The 21,685-nt window shown below is 35.7% G+C and overlaps 1 protein-coding gene and 1 long non-coding RNA gene across 8 annotated transcripts; one reads left to right on the top strand and one right to left on the bottom strand.

Moving 5' to 3' along the window:
* Positions 1–184: 184 nt before the first annotated feature.
* On the top strand, positions 185–1,918 carry LOC121253674. Its single transcript, XR_005938428.1, has 2 exons — positions 185–313; positions 511–1,918. It is a non-coding gene; the product is annotated as an uncharacterized LOC121253674 (long non-coding RNA).
* A 651-nt stretch (positions 1,919–2,569) lies between these two features.
* On the bottom strand, positions 2,570–9,970 carry LOC121253671 (cyclin-dependent kinase E-1). 7 transcript variants are annotated; one of them, XR_005938426.1, is made up of 17 exons: positions 9,571–9,970; positions 9,036–9,146; positions 8,255–8,358; positions 8,119–8,161; positions 7,858–7,956; positions 6,936–7,005; positions 6,408–6,502; positions 6,260–6,293; positions 6,088–6,172; positions 5,755–5,832; positions 4,796–4,843; positions 4,394–4,426; positions 4,058–4,160; positions 3,762–3,980; positions 3,613–3,682; positions 3,005–3,097; positions 2,570–2,884 (listed from the first exon to the last, which is right to left on the bottom strand). XR_005938426.1 is itself a non-coding variant. In XM_041153677.1 (17 exons), exons 1-15 carry the CDS (start codon positions 9,799–9,801, stop codon positions 3,614–3,616), a joined length of 1,422 nt encoding a protein of 473 aa, XP_041009611.1. In that variant the 5' UTR covers positions 9,802–9,970; the 3' UTR covers positions 2,570–2,884; positions 3,060–3,097; position 3,613. The 7 variants fall into 7 exon arrangements, 5 of the variants coding, with proteins under 5 accessions (XP_041009611.1, XP_041009614.1, XP_041009610.1 ...); XR_005938427.1 differs by having other exon boundaries at positions 3,005–3,088; XM_041153677.1 differs by having other exon boundaries at positions 3,060–3,097.
* Between the last annotated feature and the right edge of the window lie 11,715 nt (positions 9,971–21,685).

The raw sequence follows: 21,685 nt of genomic DNA, 5'->3' as shown, positions 1-21,685 counted from the left end.
AGTCTTATGATGCGACTTGTTTTGAATGTTAATATAGTTTCTTGCTTGGTTGGAAATAGGTTACTGGAAATTAAGGGGAAAAAAATGTATTTGAAAAAGCAAATAAATAAAAAATAATAATATAACATTAGTAAAGAGAAAGAGATAACTAATCTAATATGGAATTCAGCTTTAGCATGGATAGCTAAAACCTCAAAAAGTGGTAAATTACTCAAATTTTACCCAAAATTTATCTAAACCAATACTAATGCTCTCTCACACGACAACTAATTTTCTACTCGAAAAAGGGTAAAAAATAAAAGATAAAAAAGAAGTAATGTTACATGTAGTCGTGGAGTGTGTAAACGTCGTGCAGTAGTTTTAAAAAAAAGTGAGATCTATTATTAAAAAATTATTATTTTTTCATGTGAGTACCGTATTTATTCATTTTTTTTAAAGTGATTGTACTGCGCTTGCATAGTCACGACTGCAACTATCATTTCTCACCGAAAAAAAAAAAAAACAAAAAAGAAAAAAAGAAAAAAACATTTTATTAATTGCCAAAGTGGGATAGGATCAATGGCCGGCAGTGCCATCCTTCTTCATGCCCCAGTCATGTAATCTCAGGTGCAACTCAGCAGCAGCAATCAAGAAATGGACGGCCTGGACTGGAGTAAAAACATCGAGAATCGCCTTTAGCGTTCTCAACCGTAGATCATCTGCTCTCAGCAAGATCTTCTCCAAGCCCTCCTCCTTCAACGCCAGAACCGACTCGACTCGCTCCTTCTCAATCCCACCACCCCTCCTGCCTTCCCCCTCGCTCCTTATCAACTCCGTCACCACGTGTGACAACTCAACCATTGCCGAGTCCGCTACCGTTTCCTGGTGCTTCGCCATCTTCTCCGTGATTTCTCTCTCCTCCCTAATGGTCCTCCTCTGCAACTCGTCGACCTTGCTCAGTTGACTCGGCGAGAGATCCCCCAAATCGCCACGACTACTCATCCCTTGATCAAAACTGGCTAGTTTCTCCTCGGCTTGCTGTCCGGACTTGGAGTAGAGCAAATGAAAAGCCATGCTGGGTCGCCACCCTCCTATCCACATGAACGAGTTCTTGAGTGCGCTTGTCCATGGGGCTTTCAGCACACCTATCGCATCGTGCTTGGCGCACCTTGACTTGGCCTGATAGTATTGCTCGTAATGCTGAATGACCCGGTCGATGAGCGGGCGAAAGTGGTGCTTGTCTGTGATCCGAACCTCATCACGATCAGCTCGATCCTTTGATTTTGCAGCCATGTTACTGGCGTTAGCTTGTTCGTGGTGTTTGGATGCAGATATGAGGTCCTGGAGATTTTTGTCCTGCTCCACGATCCAGTGCTCGAAAAACCTCTGGAAGCTCAGGAGCTCGGACTCAGAAGTACTACTGCCATTACCAATGGCCGATGCTACGTTGTTGCCACCGTTAGAGAGCTGTAAGGACATGATGGGTGTGGCGGTCTTCAGGGAACTTGATGCAACGTTTGGAAGAAAGGACATGGTGGGTGATGAGGCTTACAGGGATAAAGATCGAGCACCCTTTAAAACAATGACGACAGTCATCCCAAAAACAATGGGCGGCCTTCATTAATGTCGGTTTACAGGTATCCACTTTCGATACTCAACCGATCGACGCGAGTTTTCAGATTTTCTATGTCAATGAACCCTAAAAACACAAGGTGCTCATACGGGACACGTCGGCTAAGCATGAGAATATAAAGCAGAAACACAAGGTACTGCCGAAATGGTTTACTTCGGCGTCATCAGTACTTGTCGTTTTCTCTGAAACTTTGAACTTAGGACCAGTAGATGATCATATAAAGATAGGAGTCTGTACTGTACTCTTCTTTTATCTTCACAAATTTCTGTCAAACTCTCAACTCAATGCCTACTGCTTTTGTCTTCCTTCCAAGGAAAACAGAAATTCATTAGGTTTGAGCTGGGTTGATTTATATGATGATGCTACAACAATGTAGAGTAAATATTTTAAATTTTTGGGGAATCCATATAGAATTTGTGAGTAATATTAGATATATTTATAGGGTGTGTAAGTTCTTTTGAAAAAAATAAGATCTATTATTAAAAAAATAATATTTTTCATATAATTTCTAGGTTTACCCACTTTTAAAAAAACGTACATAATCTTAAAATTGCAAATATCATTTCGCTTAATTTATTGTCGAGCGGATAATACATTCTCCATTCCACAGATAACCATCGCATCTTTATTTGAAGAATATAAGAAGAGAGTATCATATTAGACTTATCAAAAGAAAGTATCATATTAGAAAAAAATGAAGAAAACTCAGATAAAAGATTTAGGATGGCGGCACGTTCATGATGAAAATAGTCTTGAACATGAAGAATGTAGTTGCCCGCCGGAGCGACACCTGTAAAAGAACCTGCTCATCAGAAGCTTTTGCTGGACCAATAACATGATCATTGGAGCGAACATGATGAAGGATCGATCCATACAAATTAAAAACAATTCCACCAAGAACATCATGATGAGACGATAATAAAAATATAAGCTTTCTGTTACAAATGTTAAGCTGTATTGGAAAGAAAATCTGAATATTGTTTCATTGGTCAAAGTTTTCCTCAGTAAACAATACAATACAATACATCAGTATGAGAAGATGAGCCCCAATAGAGGCCAGAGGGTGGCCTCAACCAAATAGTTCCCATTTTTTTGAGGCGAATGAGATCTCCTAAACCTACGTAAATTTGTTAAGGTGGCATAACACCACAATACAACAAACATGTACAGTAATTTGGTTCACATTTAGTGTACAAAGAAACGTGCTCCATCAAGCGTGTAGTTTGTGCTTCTGTAATCTTCTTTTACCTCCCCTCGTACTGATCGGTATTCCCGGCAACAAAAGTGAAATTAGAGCAGAGAATAATGAATTCTGCGGCACTTGATCTTGATGTTCTGATGACTAGGAATGGAGTGAAGAAAGGATGAGTTTAACAGGTCACTGATGCAAACCATCTAGACTGTACATCCTGAGAAGTAATGGATTGTGAGATCGGGCATGACGTACCCCAAGTTATCTTTCACTTCCCCTTACACCTGCATAACCTAATTATCACACGAAATTCCATGTAAATGAATAATAAAGACAAATCTCCTAAATAAATCATTAAGTTATTGATGAACCAACATATGAGGATGACACCTCTACATTTGGAGACCTAAAATATTCAAATCAAGATTATGTCCCCTTATGCCCAAAACTCATTTCACGAGTTTTCATTAAAGAAACATGAATTTCTTGTATTTACATCATAAGGAAAAGAAATAACTGGCAACAAGCATATTTGCCAGGACAGGAAGATTGATCTATAGATTGGCATGGGATTAATGAAAATATTTGATGCACTTTCAGAAAAACATGGAAGGAAATAAGGGGCCTGGGGTTTGTCGTCATATTTTGCAAGGAGACAACATCACTGACCACGCACAGATTCCATACCCTATTCCAGAAATAGGAAAGTCAGGCTGCATCTAAACAATACATCATTGATATAGCATACCTATAGAAAATATGAAGTACATGGGCACAATCAACAAAGGGAATTCAGGACTAGCATTACCTCAGAGGCGCCTTGATTTCTGCTGTGGAGGGTATACATTTGTCCCCATTCCTGGGTCTTTCCTTCTCAACTGCTCAAGAAACAATGGGGCATCACAAATAGGAACTAACTCTTCCATAACAAAAAACCTAGGACTCAGTGCAATTAACCTGTTGCTGATGGGCCTGGGCAGGAACACCCCGCTGCATTGGAATGCCATTAGGATTCATCCCACCTCCCATCCCTGCCTGAGATGTTATATTATAAGCCGGCATGCCCTGAGGTTGCATCCTTTGCATGCCACCTACTGCCATCTGCCGAGGGACAGATCTCATTGTCCCTCCATGAGCACCAGGCATGGTCCCAGAAACTGCATTTCCAGATGATACCTACTCCATCGAATCAGGGAATGAGTAAGCAAATATCATTCAGAGCATAAACATAAATGGCATGCGCACTTAAATACCGTTTGTGGAGGTTGAAGACTAGTTGTCCCTTCAAAATCTGTACTTGTATCCACAGGACGAGTAGGATAGTTAACTTTCTCTCCAGTTTGGCATACCAGTGCACTGGAATTGATGTGACATGTATCATGTCAAAATGAACGAAATATAGGTGTGCTACACACTTCAACATTAAATTTACTGAAGGTTTCAATGGTCCAACGTATGCATCTGAACCATTGAAATATACGTGTGCTATATGCTTCAATATTTAGTCCATTAGAAGATAAAATCTTCATATACAGAATTTGGGGAAAAAATACTAGAGGGAAAATATATTTTTAGAAATAGACCCTTACTTCCGCCCTGGTAGAGGATCATTCCGGAAATACCTGAAAGAAAACATGACTGATGCTTAGAAAGTGGTATCAAGAAGAATATGGATGCTATAACTCTGCCATCTGAGAATGTTTCTAGATAGTTCAAGGCATATAAAACTCTAGTACTAGTGGGAATCCTAAAAAGTACATAGCTTTATTCGATTAACTTTAAGGCATGTAGTAATGTTTAATTTTTTTTATTTAAAAAAATTAACGAGTGTCCCAGACATTTTCCCAACTAATCCTTGCACGCACGCACACAGGACAATTATAAGACCGATCCAAACCCTAGAGTTTTATATGCCTGGGCACATGTTCGGGCAGGCGCCACACCACAAAAATTGTAAGTAATGAGAGAGAGAGAGAAAGAGAGAGAGAGACTCATGTTCCAGAGCTTGTGAAGCAGTTATACGCTTCCGAGGATCATATCTGCATATAGAGAGACAGGCAAGAATAGTGTAGTGATTAAGAAATTGTAGAATTAACACAATCAGATGCACAAACACTATTGCTGTATATATAGTATTTTGTGATTTTTTTTTTTTTTGAATAGGTTAGTATTGTGTGAACTAAAACTGCAAATCCAACAAATTTTAGGCAGCAGGTTTTCCAATTGTTGCAAATTGAGCACCTTAATCTCATTGCTGCCACTCCTACAAGTAAAGTACTCCACAGCTATGAGCATTGAGTTTGTAATATAAGCAAATAATCTTTTCAGAAATAAATGATGAGACTCATTCCCTATGTCCTTGAAGTAGCAGTGCCTTTAGGTGTACCGTGGCTTCCTGAAATTCATTGTGCAAAAATAGGTGGCAGAATTAGAGTGACAGGGGAGTTTGGGTGTAACATAGTTTTAGATGGTGGCAGGCAGGTGGTCCATGCTGACGCAGGCAGGTGGTCCATGCTGACACAGGCATTGGAGTCTCATCAGGGGGTAGTGGCAAATTGGCAGTGGATGTCTCGTGGGGCAACTATGGCATATGGAGGTGGGTATCAGTGCTGTTTTGTTCAGTTTTATTATTATTATTTTTTTAATAGTAAGGTTATCCTGATAATGTCAAAGCAATACAAATTGATGAGTCTTTTATTTGTGGCCAATGTGGCAAACTTCGATGTCATATCATTAATTTCGCATATGCCACAGGCAGATAATTTTGAGCCATGTAATCACCTCAGTCAAAGCTTATAGTGACATTGACAATCCAAATGAATCGAACAGACTTCACTGAAACTTTTTGAAACTTCAAGGATGCATTCAAACTCAGACCAAATTCTTAGGAACCAAAATAGTTAAGCTAATAAGATAAGAAATAAATAGATAGGAAGAAGGCACCACATACTCCAGCATCCTAGATAGGAGGTCATATGCAGGACTTTTTGGAGAGAGATGAACGACATTGTAGAGTCCAGTATTTTCACTGTGAAAGGAACAAAATAAGAACAATAAGGAACAATCCAACAGAAATTAGATTAATATATGAAATATATATTGAAGTCAATACACAACTCTTGCACTTGCCAAGAACTCGTGACCTCACCCTTCACTCCTTACTTAAGGAGAGGAGATGTCATTTGATCCAAGGTTCATTGGCATTTGCACATAAGTTCCTTGATAACTATTTTAATTTAATTTCAATACTTGATTAGAAATATAGCAAGATGGAAAAACTTACTACTTGTGCCCTTGTATATGCTGTACATCTTGGTGCCAATGTGGAAGATTTGCAAGTGTTGGCCACTTTTCTGGCGTGGGATGGCCTTATGCAACAACCATAAACTGTATTATAGCTTGGCAGCATACAAAAGGAGAAAATCATCCCACATGGAAGTAAACAGAAAAATTACCTAAGACCTTGAATATCTTGTCAAGTTGATCAAGCTGCACGTGGAAAAATACAGTGTATATAGTACAGACTAGAAAATTACATCTTGGAAACAAGAAGTTGGTTAAAGAAGCCAAAATCTGAAAAGATAAGTCATCAAAACATTATACCTGGAAAGGATTTGGATTGCCCTTGACTTCTACGCCTTGAAAAAGTGGCTTCAAAGTCAAAAGCTCAGCAAAAATGCATCCAACAGCCCACATATCTAGTTGCAATATTAAGGATGTACTGCTTTCTTAATCTGCTACAACTATACTGTCTCGTCAATATGCCAAAAGGCTTAACACAGAAATTCATTGTGAGCACTTGTCAGCATTCACTTCATTTATTATATATTAGTTAAACATTTTCTTCCCAGTCAATCTTGATAATGTAACAAATTCTACCATGCCATGCAACCAACATTGGTATGAGCCATCATTTCTGCTGTAAGTACGCATAAGATACGAAGCACATCAGATCAAACCTCGACAAGTACCATTCTAGTAAAACTCAAATTTGACACATACACAACATAAATAAGCACAGAGACCTCAGTGGAAAATTTAGAGGAAATAAGAACATCCACTGGAAACATTGCTTGCGCATACTATATGGTCTTGCAAATAGTAGAATGCAGAATATGGTCACGAGGATACCAACAGCACTTGTATAATGCTTTGCCCCAAGGAGCAACTCAGGTGCACGATACCATATAGTTACCACGACCTGCAAGAAATAATTAAAAAATCAACTTGAATGAAACCCAAGTATCATGGGGCTTTGAGGATGGGGGCAAGCTTTTCATTTCCAAGATCCCAAAACAAGTAAAATGCTTATACAGTTGTAAAAAAAGATAGAACCCAGCATAATACAAACATTTGAACATCCAACTATTCAGCATATGACCAACAACCGAAATGAATCCAAAACCATCTAGACCCTCTATGTGCCAAAGGTCAATTCATGAATCTTTACGCATGAGGCAATCAAGAGAGAGGCTCCTCATAATTTCTTTTGATACAACTAATAAGAATGGAATAGAATCCAACAAGGTTCAAATCCCCTTGGGTGCAAACAATCTCTAGGGGACTGTCGGATTGGGGGATTTTCCCCTTGAATTGCCCGAGGCTCACTAGCAGGAAACTCCTTGCCGAGGGCCTGTGCACCCCCATGATTAGTCGGAACGCTGTTCCCAGACACCCGGTGCCAATAAAAAAAAGATAGGAATAGAAATGTTCTTCAGTAATGACAGGCAAGCAGTTGGCGTAAGACAATTATTTCTTTTTTCCTAAAAACTGCTTTTTTCACATGGGATTTTCAATGGGCATCAGAGGTTTCATTCCCATGACCCTCTTTATTCTTAGACTGAGGAAAACAGGCAACAGATTTCGCACATCAACATTGAAATTTCTGATTTTCATGAAGTGTGTTAGCCTTATTCTCATCATGTCTACCCAGTGCCTCTAAGATGCCTGCCTATTACTCACTCTCATCAAATCTTACCTATAAAGGAATAAGAGAAGATTACAAGGAAATAAAAACAATGTCATGCTTGAGGGCACAAAAGATGCCTCTTACCCCATTGTCAGATAACGGCTTCAAGGGAGCTTGGTAAATTCTTGCAAGTCCAAAATCACCAATTTTTACAACTCCTTGCTCATCTCCCTCACCCATAACCTGTTCACAAAAGGCTCATGTATATTCAGCAGCATGTGCATACAGTTACCATACGCACATCCAGCAAGCATGCATGTACAGACACAATTTACAAAGAAATAACAGCTTTAGGTAGTAAAGGTATTCATTACATAACAGAGGAAAAAAGTGATCAAACATTACCAGGATATTTGATGGCTTTAGATCTCGATGTATGATCCAATTACTGCAGGGATTTCCGACCTTATAAGTGCATTGACAATGATGACGTTGCAATGGAACTGATCAATAAACACCAGTGTTGCAGAAGTAGACCTACCTGTGGAGATAGTTCAGTCCATTGAGCAACTGCCACAGTAACGATTTAACCGTGTACTGGCTGATGACATGGTTAACCTTGTCCCTATGATGTCTAATAATTTCCTGTCATGCCATAAACGCAAATGATGAAATTATATTGCTAAATGTCAAAAATGAAAATGCAATGCCCTGTAAGAAACGCTGAATTGCATCGTTTTTGTGTTTTCAAGATGCCAAAAGTAAAATGCATCATCTAGGAAGTATAACTAGCTCATAACAATAATGACAATCAAGTAATAAAAATCTGTTGTTCTTATTAGCTAATTCATGGCATGAGGGCATCAGACATCAACATGATGTCACCAAAAGTGAAGGAAAACTACATGAGCTTGTCCAAATACTCAAATAGAACATCACAAATAGTCTATATTCCCAAAAATAAAACCATATATTGTATAAATTCCCAACTTTTTTTCTGTTGACCCTTTGGACCCATCCACAGAGTAAACCCAAGATACTCGCCGCCGCCGCAGCCTGTTAGGACTGAAAATTCCCAACTAGAACATTGCAATTTTTTTCCAAAAGAAAAAAATCTAAATACACGAAAATCAACCCAGGAATTTGCATAGCATATCATTACAACAGTTTCTTTGGCAGTTGGAATTAACAAACGACATGCTCCTAAAATCAGCCATAGTTCGCAACATTACAAATACAAAATTTTTTTTCCAAATGCCTATATGCTTTAAATCTCTCGGCAAGAAGTGGGAATACTAAAATTAAAAGAAAATCGTACTCACATAAAGGTCATGTTCAGCGTAGTCGAAAGCGAGATACAGCGACATGTCAGTGTGATTGATGTGAACATTCACAAGCTTCACAACGTTCTCATGCGAAATCTCCCTTAATAACTGATCAACCACCACAAAAATAAGCATATATGTACTTATTTAATGCTATTTATCGGAATTCACAAGTTAAAGATTCCATGCTACTCCGTTTGGATCCTAAAGAGGAAATTAGGGATACACACACACGCACACGCACATATGGAAAATTAGGATTCCATGCACCTATTGTTTACTTCCCAATTCGCAAACAAAGAAAAACATAGATAAGTTCAAATCCACTAACTTGGATGGATTTAGTATTAAAACATAAACTATTCAGCTTTAGCTCGCAAAACCAACTAATCTTCCAAGTAACTGTACTTTTGTTTTCTTCTGAAAAGTAGAAAGGGGAAGTTTCAAATATTTTCCATTTCAAATTTCCTCGGGAACCAAACAGAGAGGGGGAAGAAATAAGGAAAGAAAGGGAGCGAGGAAAAAGGGGCACCATGATTTCGCGGATGGCGGTGGGGGAGACGCCGTCGCCGTCCTTGGACTGCTTGAATTTCTTGATGGCGATGGACTTGCCTCGATTGGCGGTGGGAGACTTAATCCTGGCCAAGAAAACAAGCCCGTAGGTGCCCTCCCCGATCTTCCCAATCAGATCGTACTGCTGAAGCCACTCGGGCTTGTTGTTGCTCGAAAGGCCTCTATTGTTCGTGGCGTTGCCATCTCCCATGTCTGATATTGCCCGCCTGCCGGCCGGCCTAGCAATACACTAGCAGTGTGTTTGTGGATTAATCTTTCTGTGCGTGCGTTCTTGCTTGCGCGCGTGCAGAGAGGAATATGATCCCTGAGAGAGAGAGAGAGAGAGAGAGAGAGAGGACCCAGCCGAATGTAGAGGCCAATGTGGTTCTTTATTGTTCCAAAAATTCTATAGTCAACCGCCCTGCATCCCCGCCGCGGCATCGGGTCTCACGTGGCAAACAAAAACGACGCGATTTCATTTATGAGTAATGCTACGTACAGTTATAAAATGCACAAATATCGTACAGTTATTTTGAAAAAGAATGAGATCTATTATTAAAAAATTAATTTCTTTTTATGTGGGTCTCATATTTATTTATTTTTTTCAAAGCGACTGCACAACGCTTGCACACTCATGATTGCAAATATTATTTCTCTTCATTTATTGTCCATTCCCCTTCGTTCCACGATGCCGTTTCGTTTCATTTTTGTCATTCCCCCTTCGTTCCCCCTTTCCCCCCATCGATCTCCACCTAGTTGACCCTATTTACTGCCACTGGTTGAAAAATTAGTCTTATGAGAGGATGAACAAGAAATGGGTTTGTTTCTATGTTCGTTGTTATTGTGAATGTGAACACTTCTAAATTTGGGCTCTTCGAGGATTGGGACGAGGTTGGTGTCGACGTTTTATTATTATTTTTGTTTGTGATTTTTAATGTTTCTTTAATCATTGTCGAATCTTAGAATGGTTGCGCGTAGATGTATGTGGGGGAGAGATTTGTGTACATGTGCTTGCTGTGGCTAATAATCATTTATTTTACTAAATTTTTTATTATTTTTGTGAGGTGCTGTTAAGGTTTTGATCTGAATTTGCGTCTTGCTCTCTCAAAGGTTTCGATTTTGGGTTAATGGGGCCAAAGATTTGCGTGAATGCTTCATGCAAAGCAACCTCCAAGCATGAATGGAAGACAGGTTGGCTCTGCGATCCGATAGATTCGCCGATCTCTATCACGATTGCAAGTAGTTTTTATTTTTTCCGTCTGCTTCTGCTCTTGTAATTCAATGTAATTTCTTATGGAGATGATTTGATTTTCCAAATGCAAGTTTTGGGTTTATCGAGATGTGGAATTGGTGTCTTATTGGGTTTTTTTTCCATAGATGGTCTCGGTGCGTTGTTTTTGAAGTTTTTCTATTTGTGATAGAAAAGTTGAAATGCTCGAGTCTTCAGACGCACGACAGCAATTAGACCTCCCTCTCTGGTTTCAGGTTTCGCTCTCTTGCAAGCTTCCTCAAGCTAGAGAGATTTTGATTTCCCTTCTTTCCGCATACTTTTGTTTGGTTTTGTTTTTGTTCTTTTTTTATAGAATAAATATAGATAGAAGTTACTGTTGGAAGCAACCATTTTGCACACATGATGTAGCATCATCTAGACCACACATCTCTTAAGTCTAAAATAAAAAAGTAGAGAATTAAAAACAGTCATGTAGTGAGTGTAAAGTGTGCATTTCTACAGTGACTTCTCTCTAGTATTACTCTTTTTTATATAATATTGGATGCTGACGTAGCAGTATGGTGTCTTCGGTGAGGACGCAAGCCGGTTGTTCCTAGACTTATTGTTTTTTAATATCTTTAATTATTAAGAAAAAATTTAAAAAATATACAACTTTATTAATAATAACTTTTTTTAACCATTAAGTAAAAAGAAAAATAAAAAATAAAACTAAAAATAGTAGAAGAGCAGTAAAAGAATCTTCCCATTAAACTCATAATAAAAAGTCAAAATCTCAAGTGCGTTGGATAACATGCAAATTGTGGTGGCTTGTCATCTCTCCTCCAACCAAAAAATAAGCATTTATTAAGAAAATAAATTATAAAAAAAAATAGATAAATAAAATGAATAGTTCTCTTTCTCTTTCTTGAAATGCTTTAAAACTAAATGAATATATTCGTTAAGAAGTGAGGAACATGACTACGTGACATCAAAATTATGGATAATACCCAACAAAAGCATAAAAATAATAATGGGACAACATTCATTTGTTATGTTATGTTGTTTTGTGACATGAGTTATTTGTGGCTGAACAAAGCACTGGGCCAAGGGTATTTCACTAGTTGCCGGACCGGGACGAAAGAAGTTGGGCTTTATGCTTCGGATGCGACAGGGAGGAATGGAGGTGTTGCGGAGATATCCGAAGACGAAGTTCCTTCTCGGTCCTATCTTCGGCCAGATGAAGAAGGTTGTTCTCTGCTACGTTTGGGTAGTGAAAATATTTAAGAAGTGTTAAGAATATTTGTAAATAATAGTAAAAAAGTAATGAAAAAGTAATAATAAAATATTAAAAAGTAGGTGAAAAGTAATGAATAGTAGAAAAGTAGGTAAAAAGTAATAATAAAGTAAAGAATAGTAGTGAGAGTACCTCAAGTACTCTCACTTGCTAAACACAACCTTTATTCTCTCTCTTCTGTGAATTTTTTATTCTGTCAAAAATTTAGACAAAGATTCAAGGCTGCATGTGAATTAGGGGTGTGCAAAATTCCGAAAATTCTGACTCCGTCCGACTTCCGCTCCGACTCCGACTCCGACTTTGTCGGAGTCATCGGAATTCGGAGTCGGAATTCGGAGTAGCTCCGAATATGTATTCAGAGTCGGAGTCGGAGTCGGAGCTCCAAGAAGCTCCGATTCCGACTCCGAAATTTTTTTTACTGTACACTTGCGCTCGAGCGAGGTGTCGAGCGCAAGTCGAGCACACGTTGTATTGAACATTGGCTCGAGCGACATGTAGAGCGGAAGTCGAGCGAACCTCTCTGGAAGAGTTCTACTCGAGCGACATGTCGAGCGGAAGTCGAGCAAATCTCTTCCAGAGAGGTTCGCTCGAGCGACATGTCGAGCGGAAGTCGAGCGAACCTCTCTGAAAGAGTTCCGCTCGAGCGCCACGTCGAGCGCACGTTGAGCTCCGATCTTATGTCGGAGCTCCTATAGGAGGTCGGAGCTCCGATAGGATGTCGGAGCTCCGACCTCCGATCGGAGTCGGAGTCGGAGCTCCAATTTGGCTCCGACTCTTGTCGGAGTCGGAGGTCGGAAACGAGCACTCCGACTCCGTCGGAGTCGGAGCCCAGCCCTAGTGTGAATGTATAACTGAGTTGAGTTGAAATAAAAGTTAAAAGTTAAATAAAATATTTTTAATATTATTATTATTTTAGAATTTGAAAAAATTGAATTATTTATTATATTTTGTATTGGAATTTGAAAAAGTTGAGATGGCTTTGGGATCCAAACTGTCCCAAATGATTGCAATTGAATCCATATCGCTGAAGAGTATTGCTACATCTCTCGAGAGATGTAGCCCGAGAACCCACCGAAAAGGCAAAAGTAATTTTTTTCTTTTTCTTTTTTTTTATGTATTTTTTTAATCATCATAAATATTTTTAAAAAAATAAAAAATTCACAATATCAATAAAAAACATTTCCTTAATCATCAAGTAAAAAAAAAGAAATTCACATTCGGGACACAAATTCAAGACCTAAATCGGGTTCCAAAGCATTTCTGATCGATGAAATGCCATTTGTATTTGTTACAATCTTTATGGCGATGTTTGGTTCCTTTTTTTAATGTTGTGTTTTAATGGCGAAGGACGCATGTCATGGATGGACGTTCGGGTTGTGATGAAAAAGGTGAGGACAATCCATATGTTCTGCTGGTCTTCTGAGCTTGATGACGATTTCATCCTGTCCTTGTTGCCATTGATTGCTTCTGGTTTTGATGATTGGTAAGGTTATTAGGAGTTTTTCCGTGAGAGATAGCACCCTTACAACATGTTGAACCAAGAGGATAAGGCAAAGGCTAGATTTATAGGGTACCAGAATGCTTCCATGGAGATGGATTGGTTCCGAATATGGCAGTTTAATATCTCACAGAAATGTTTAGGGGGCTGAATATCTTGTCAAAACGTTATCTCTGATATCGTGAATCATCAGAAAATATAGTATTTTTTACGAGAGTAATACTAGATACAGTTTTAAGATATGAAAGTACTATCCACGTACTTTGAAAAAAGTGAGATCCGTCGTGAAATAATTGATTTTTCTATACGGTACTGGACTTCTCTTACTTTTTTAAAAGAAAATACGTAAGACTTACACACTCATACTGTATGTCATCTTCTTTTTCCCAATCAACCAGAAGATTTCAATCATAAATGGGTGCCAATGACAAAGTGCATGAAAAAGAAAAATGATTTGGTTGATTGAAGTAAAGTTCAGTGCATCATTAAAGAATTTTTCATGTGACAGTGACACTGGACGAACCAGTTGAGATGATAACTATTTATGATGTATGATATGAGGATCATTATCAGGAATATCTAGAAAAGATGCAATTAAATGAATGAATGTGGGATATCCTTTTAGCACATTATAATTCATTGTTAAACCATAAATGAGCCTTCAATTATGGTTACTGTTCATTCATTCAAAAGAACAGAAACATTATAGTGACTGGTAATTAACTAACAAAAAAATCAGAACTTTATTGTAGGCTGAATATTCATTTCCCTTATGGTCGAAAGACCATCAAAGTTTCCAAGTGACATGATTTCTGAAGCCTGAGGTGACTTAAATCTTCATCCATTAGCAACATATATTAAAGTTTGGAAAAATGTTACTTTGCCCATTTAACTTGTTCACTCATTTTGACACTCCGTGTATTTTAATTTTTCTTTTATTTATTTAATAGTTAAGGAAATCATTATTAGTGTATTGATTTTTTTTATATTTTTTAAAAATATTTTGATAAAAAAAAATCTAAAAGAAAAAATATATTTTTAACCTAGCGGTGAGCTTAAGCGGTACACTCTGAACGGCGAAGTGGCAAAAATGATGCTGCTACTTCACCTAGTTTTGTAGAGGGGCTATAACCTTAGAAGGTCCAATAGCTCTTGCTGGTAATTTTGTTTACTGACCATTCTGTTTTCCTTTTTCTCCTCTTTACTCTCCCCAATTGTTTATGTTCATGGATCTCCTGTTTTTGCAGCAAGAAAAATAGCATATACTTGATTAGATTGCCTACCGATGAACATACCAATCAATCTTATCCACTAAAAGGACTGAATTATGATCGACTCAAGCTATATTTGGATGTCAAGATCACCTCAACACATCTTAAACCTATAAACCCATTAATTTTTTAAATTTTCATAAAAAGTTAAACTCATTTCAACCTACTTCATACATTCAAACACATTTCATATCAACTCAAATTATCTGACATCAGCTCAACGCTTATCTCAACATCCAAATGTAGCATCTCACGCAGTCACCAATCAACCTTACCCCCCCTCCCCCTAACCTCCTCTACCGACTTCAAGTCAAACCAACATATTTTACAATCCTTAAAAAAGGGAAAAAAAAACTTTTGGGTTTTCACTTTTTTTTACTCTTAATTAATTGTGCCCCCACCCCCAAATCTCAAAATAGAAGCCCTGTCCCTTACGAGTTAGGTTCAAGTCCTAGCATCTTCAACTCTGCTATATACAACCAACCGATTAATTGCTGTGCCGTTTTACTTGTGTCTTTACGGGGACAAACATTAATGGCCAACCCTCTCTTTATGAGAGGAGAATGAGGAGTTGAGCAGGATGCATATGCATGGGTAGTAGGTTTAGGTTTTTGTTCGCGGACTCCATGATTGAATGCTTGCTTTATCCTTGATGAGGACCACATACGTTCTGACTTCCAGCTACCCATCTACCTCATGTTGATTATGCATTTCCACTCCTAGCGTTCATCTTTATTTTTTGAAGGATAAGATAAATTAAGCTATTATTGACATGCATTGCATTCAATCTGGATTCCAAAACTGTCATAATTTTGTGGATCACAGGAGGAGTTGTGCTTGAGATTCAACTCGCGCCATGTCTCCTAGCTAGCTAGGAGTGATCACTAAAAGCTAGAGACAGAAAATAAAGAGGTTCCAGCCTGACTGAACTTTTAGTCTGCTCTGACATTCTGGAGCCAATCTTTCCATTTCTGAAAGTTTTGAGGATCTGCTGTTATTATAAAGGATTAATGTAGTAGGTGATTTGACGAAATTGAAAGCTGCCCTTCAAGTGAAACATTGATTACCAAACATAAAATTCTTGTCTGATCAAAGGCCTTTGCTTCAAGTTTGAAAGAGCAAACCTGTTGGAAACTTTGTGGCTTGGCCGATTAAACTGTCATAATACACTTAAGAGTAATAATAGATACAGTCATGAATTATGTATTCTCTTACTTGTTCCTCTTTTTTTCTAGTTATCAAAGTTATTTTACTTCTAACAATATGAAATTACGGCTTAGTTCATTCATAGACGAGAAATTTACATAGTTTAATGTAAAACTTTTTTATTATAAAGTTGTAAAAACTTCTTTTTTTTAAAAAAGAGCTAAACATGTTTAAAAGGTCCTTTGGTCAAGGTTTGAATCTCCTCCATAAATTGAGTCCCAACAGACGGAGAAGTTAGATATTTAGAACTTCACTTTTAGCATGTAGGACATGGACTATGTGCAATACCTTAATTAGGGCAGGGAGTAGAGAGGAGACAGGTCCCTCACCTGTCCTATATAAAAAGAAAAAAAAAAAATTATAAGTAATGTTATTTACAAATCATTTATAAAAATGTAGACCCTGTAAGTGAGTTTTTCACATTTTTTCATAGTAGAATCTACTTTTTTATAAAAAGTTTATATGAGACTTGTATATATCATGTCTTAAAAATTATATATGCAAGAGACAGTAGAAATGTTAGTGGAAAAATTGTTTATAACTAGAGATGTCAAATCGTATTAACGGGTCGTGTCAAAGTATGTATATTATATTATACGAGTCAACCCGAACATGACCCGTTAAGTTTATCGTGTCAAAATCTCAAATTCTAACACTATCCATTAACATATCGGGTTGACACAATATTACCCATTTTGACCCATTAGCGAATACTACGAAATAGGTTAGCACAACACAACTCGTTTTAACTTACTTATGTAAATGGGTTGAACAGATTCGAAATTAACCTGTTTGACCTAATTAAGTTTATCGTAATTTTAAATGTTAAAATCACAATCCAAACAAGAAAAATATCGAAATTAAAATTCTAAAAAATTTATTTTTAAGTATCAAGGTATAATTGTAACTTTAACTTTCTTAACGAGTCAAAACAGGTTGACCCATTATCAATCCGTTGAGTAATAATGTCTTAACGAGTCATCCCTTTTTGATTTGAACCTATTAAAATTAAATTTAAACTTGCTATTATCATATGAAAAATAATAAACACACAACACTTTATACAACATTTTATACAATAATATACAATATTTTAACATTTTATATAAAAAATATTATATAAAATATTATATATTTATCACTACTCTTATCATATTGTGTTTGTATTGAATTAACCAATGGTGTCACCTGTGGCCACCTACAATACCGGTCGTATCAATGCCGGTGGTGACAAATCCTATAATTGTCAGCATCAAGATGGTCAATTAGTGGTTGAACATCCTAGTACTGAAGGCAATACACGTCGCAGTATTTGATTGATGATTAATATTCATCACTATCTATATATATTCGACCGAGAATTTAATTTTTTGAGTTAAGGAAAAAGAGTTTCTTGATTGAGAAATTTTATTTACAGTCTCTATTTGGAGATTATATGTATAGATTTTTTATTAAATGAGAAAAAATATCATTTTAAAAGAGATAGTTTTGTAATTTGAAAAAATTTTAAAATTAAAATTGTCTAGACTTATATTACAGTTTTCATTTGAGAATTGTACTTAACATTTTTCTTCTTGATTTGATGGTGATAACTACGTGTTAGATTCATAACACGTGACGGTGATGAGAGAGAAAAAAAACAATTAAAAGATTCAAATTTTATTGATTTCTCTTTCCTTTTCTTGGTTACTAAATAAACATGTATTTCATTTACCTGTGGATAAATGTTTCCTCCAACTCTATAATCTATTCTATCTCGTTCCTTTAAATTATTACGTGAACTTAGAGTGCACGCGAGCAATCTAATCTAATTAACGGTTCCATGTCACTTTCAGTGTACCACTTTGCCTTAAAAGACATGAATATAAATATCATAACAGAAATATAGAAATATTGAGTTCGAATCTTGACTCTACATTTTATTTCATTTAATTAAACATTCTACGTGCTTGACCCATTTATTGAGAGTGAGTCTGACCCACGTAAAGAAGAATATCTCAAAAATTTAAATTGATGGAACTAAATAGATTTTATTATTTATATTAATGTTTTAACAATCACTACTTCTCGGTAAGAAATATAATCTAAATCGTGTACACACACACAAAGCAGTATATATAACAGTTTGTTATTCAATTTAAACAGGTTATTTAAATATTAAACAAGTCAGAGTCTCAAATTCTAATATACTAATTTCATATTCGATTTGCAGATTGAGACGTAAATTTTAACTCTAAATGCTTGGCGTTGAGTATGGGTTGTATCAATTTGAATTTTGATCTATATGATTCAACCCTAACTATTACTCAACTCCCATGTAAGTGGATACCTATCCCCTCCAAAAGAAAAATAAATAAATAACAGAGAGAGAGAGAAATGCAAATCCCAAAGTGGAAAAGGATAGTCAGACATTAACGATGCAATGATGAACACACAAGAGAAGGAGGAATGGACCAAAAATCAGGATGATTAATAGATAAACCAATCCAAGCAAGTTGGAAAAAAGAAAATGTGGAATGGGCAGACATGAATCATAGAGTGGGCACTCACATAATATTTGTGACGGATTATTTAGGATGAAAATAGATTAATTTTAATAGAAATTAATTATTTTTATAAAAAATAACTGACTACAATTAAGCAGTTTTTTTATAATGTCTCCCATAAAGATTTGGTGAGACACAATAGATGTTAAGTGGGTGAGTGAAAGTCCCAAATCAAGAGGTATCTCAATGAATCTTTTGCCCACACCAAGATGCAAACTAGCTAGTATATTCCACTTAGATTGGTAAGAAAAATCCACGTTATTTCAACCATTTATCCTTTTTTTTTTTTTTCCCAATGAGTTGTTCGTTGATACAACAATATCCAAGTATGAAAGTGAAATGGAAAATAGATAGACGCATTAGACCTTATAATATTTATTGTTGCCCGTCTGAATTTTTTGAATAGTATTAAATACTTAACAAATACTATAAGGTTTACTATCTCCTTTAAGTTAAATTACGAACTTGAAAATCTCAAGTGGGAGAGAGAAATACACATTATGTGTGTCCTATAATATGTGTTTTGGGTCTTTCGACCCATAAATATATTTTTGGTAGCAATAAATGTTGTAGGGCACACATTATATGTATATCTCACTTGAAATATTTAGGTTATGGCAAAAATTTGAGGGAGTCAAGGCATGTTTGGATGTTTAGAGTATCTCATAATTTTGTGAATAGTAGTGAAATAGTTTGAGTGTAGATGTTTTATTAGGTTTTGGAAATGAAAAGTTGAATAAAAATAATATATTAGAATATAATTTTTTTTAAGTTTGTAAAGATTGTATTGATTTTTGTATTTAAAGACTGATTAGATAATGAGCAGATGAAAAAAATTGAGAATTTGAAATTGGAAAGTATTTTATTTTTAAGTGATATTTGAGAATGAAATTATAACAATTATCAGTGTATCAAAACAAACCTCTCAATTGAATCTCAAACTTGAGAGAATCTTAATACGAAATAAATCATTAAAAACCATATCTTCTTATTGCTACGTTTTAAACTCTATTAGGTCATAATGTAAGTCTTGGTTAAGTCAATCCAACCCCATTGCTCTTGGTGCACCCACCTTAGAAGCAAGCACTATCTTTTTAAAACACGTTTCCTGGACAGGTGCAAAATTTTCCATTCTGCAAAGAAAGCTCATGCAAATGGTAATTTTTTGGACCAAGTCTCCAAGTTTTAGACTTTAGTCTTAGGGACAGGAAGATTTCATAGTTTGGCTTGACCCCCACAATCTTAATGATACGTTTGGCTAATCACATGAGATGAGAAATTTTCAAAACTTGTCACAATTTCCTTCTCAAGTATCACTCAAACACATAATATTTTTCAATTTTAAATCTTCAATTTTTTCGTCTAATTATTACAGTTTTTACAAATTTCAAAACAAAACACAAAAACTAATACAACTTTTTCAAACTTCAAAATAAAAATAATATTAAAAATTTATCTTCAATTAATTTTTTTAACTTTATAATATTTTTATTCAACTCACATTTTTCAAAATCCAATAAAACTTATTCACTTAAACCATTACACTATTATTCATAAACCATTATACTATTATTTACAAACCATTTCATTACTATTTACAAAATCTTAAAATACTCTAGGTTGCATTTGGATGCTGAGATAATTTCAGATTATCTGAGTTAATATGTGAATAATAGTATATATATTTTGTGGGTCTCATTGAGATGCGTTTGAATGTAAATAGATTGAGATATCTGTTTGGATGTATAAAGTAGGTTAGGATAAGTTTAACTTTTTTATGAGAAATTGAAAAAGTAATGAGTTCCATCAATAATTGGTTTGGAATGAGTTGAGCTCACTCTAACAACCAAACATAGCCAAAGATCTCGTTTGGTTATACAAATCATCTCATCTCACTTAATCATTAATATTTTTCCAAACTTCCATATAAAATATAATAAATAATTTAACTTTTTTATATCTTAAAATAAAAATTATATTAAAAAAATTATATGATAACAATAATTTATTTAACTCTCATCTCATCTCATATATACAAATCAAACGACAGCAATTTATCTAAAGTTGAAAAAACAATCATAAAAAAAGAAATAGAATGGTGAGAATATGCATCTAAAATAAGTGGCAATGATAAATACTTAAATAAAATGGTCCCAGGGGAGTCCCACGTTGCATTAATTTTATGACCAATACATCAGCCAGTTTTGGTGGAAATGGTCGAGAATAATTGTGAAGTGTTGGTGCCCATTTGGCATATTTTTTTTTTTTCTAGTTTTTATTTCCATTTGGTATAGTTTTCTTATTGAAAATAGAAATTATTTGTACAAGTCTCAAATACATAAATCTCGCACAAACATTTATAAAATATATACTCCACCGTAAAGAAATGTAAAAAATTATTATTTAATAATGAGATCTACTTTTTTTCAAAGTGCTTGTATTTAACATTACTCTGTCTCTGATTCAAAAAATGTACTTTTTTTTTCCAACATGACAGCTCAGCCAAAAGTTTCTGCTTTAATTAGTACTTTGCATAAACTTTAGGAGCTGTCTGAGTTTTTGGGAAATTATGGTGCTGGAAAATCTTGTTCTCAATGTCTCTCAAGAATAATAAATGGGTTTGGTCTAGATGGTCTAGGTCTCATGTATAATATTGGTTACTCTAAATGGAGTAGGCCTACACATGATGATAATGTATAATGTCATTAATGCCACAATTAATTCATTAGTTTCCTTTAAATAATGGGGCCACATTAATTTATTATGTTTTCATTGCTTTGCTTTAATTAAAGATAGTAAATAAATCTTGAGCTTGAAAGCCTATCAATTAGGATTTATAATGGGTTTCGGATACTCCACCGTTTTTTCGGTTGGAACAGTTTTTATAATTCGAAGATAGATAAATTACATACGATATGTGTTGAAATTCAAACTATTTACATATAGTATATAATATTATACAGTTTATAAATAGTGTCATATCTCTTCGAATTGTAGAAAATATTTCGAGTGTGACGGGTGTTTTCAAGTTGAATTGGTGTTTAATTTTTATTATCTTTACAAAGGGAAC

This window comes from Juglans microcarpa x Juglans regia, chromosome 2S, assembly GCF_004785595.1.
Source record: "Juglans microcarpa x Juglans regia isolate MS1-56 chromosome 2S, Jm3101_v1.0, whole genome shotgun sequence".
NCBI classification, from domain to species: Eukaryota; Viridiplantae; Streptophyta; class Magnoliopsida; order Fagales; family Juglandaceae; genus Juglans; species Juglans microcarpa x Juglans regia.
The sequence above is the reverse complement of the archived record's forward strand: the minus strand, read 5'-3'. Positions and strand labels throughout refer to the sequence as shown.

Bases quoted from the DNA above. Each gene is read 5' to 3' on its own strand.
- LOC121253671 (XM_041153676.1), bottom strand. From the start codon at position 9,801: ATGGGAGATGGCAACGCCACGAACAATAGAGGCCTTTCGAGCAACAAC. The intron at 8,359-9,035 runs GTGAGTACGATT...ATGGCATGACAG, and splicing joins ACGCTGAACATGACCTTTAT to GAAATTATTAGACATCATAG. The intron at 4,161-4,393 runs GTAAGGGTCTAT...CATCAATTCCAG, and splicing joins GATCCTCTACCAGGGCGGAA to TGCACTGGTATGCCAAACTG.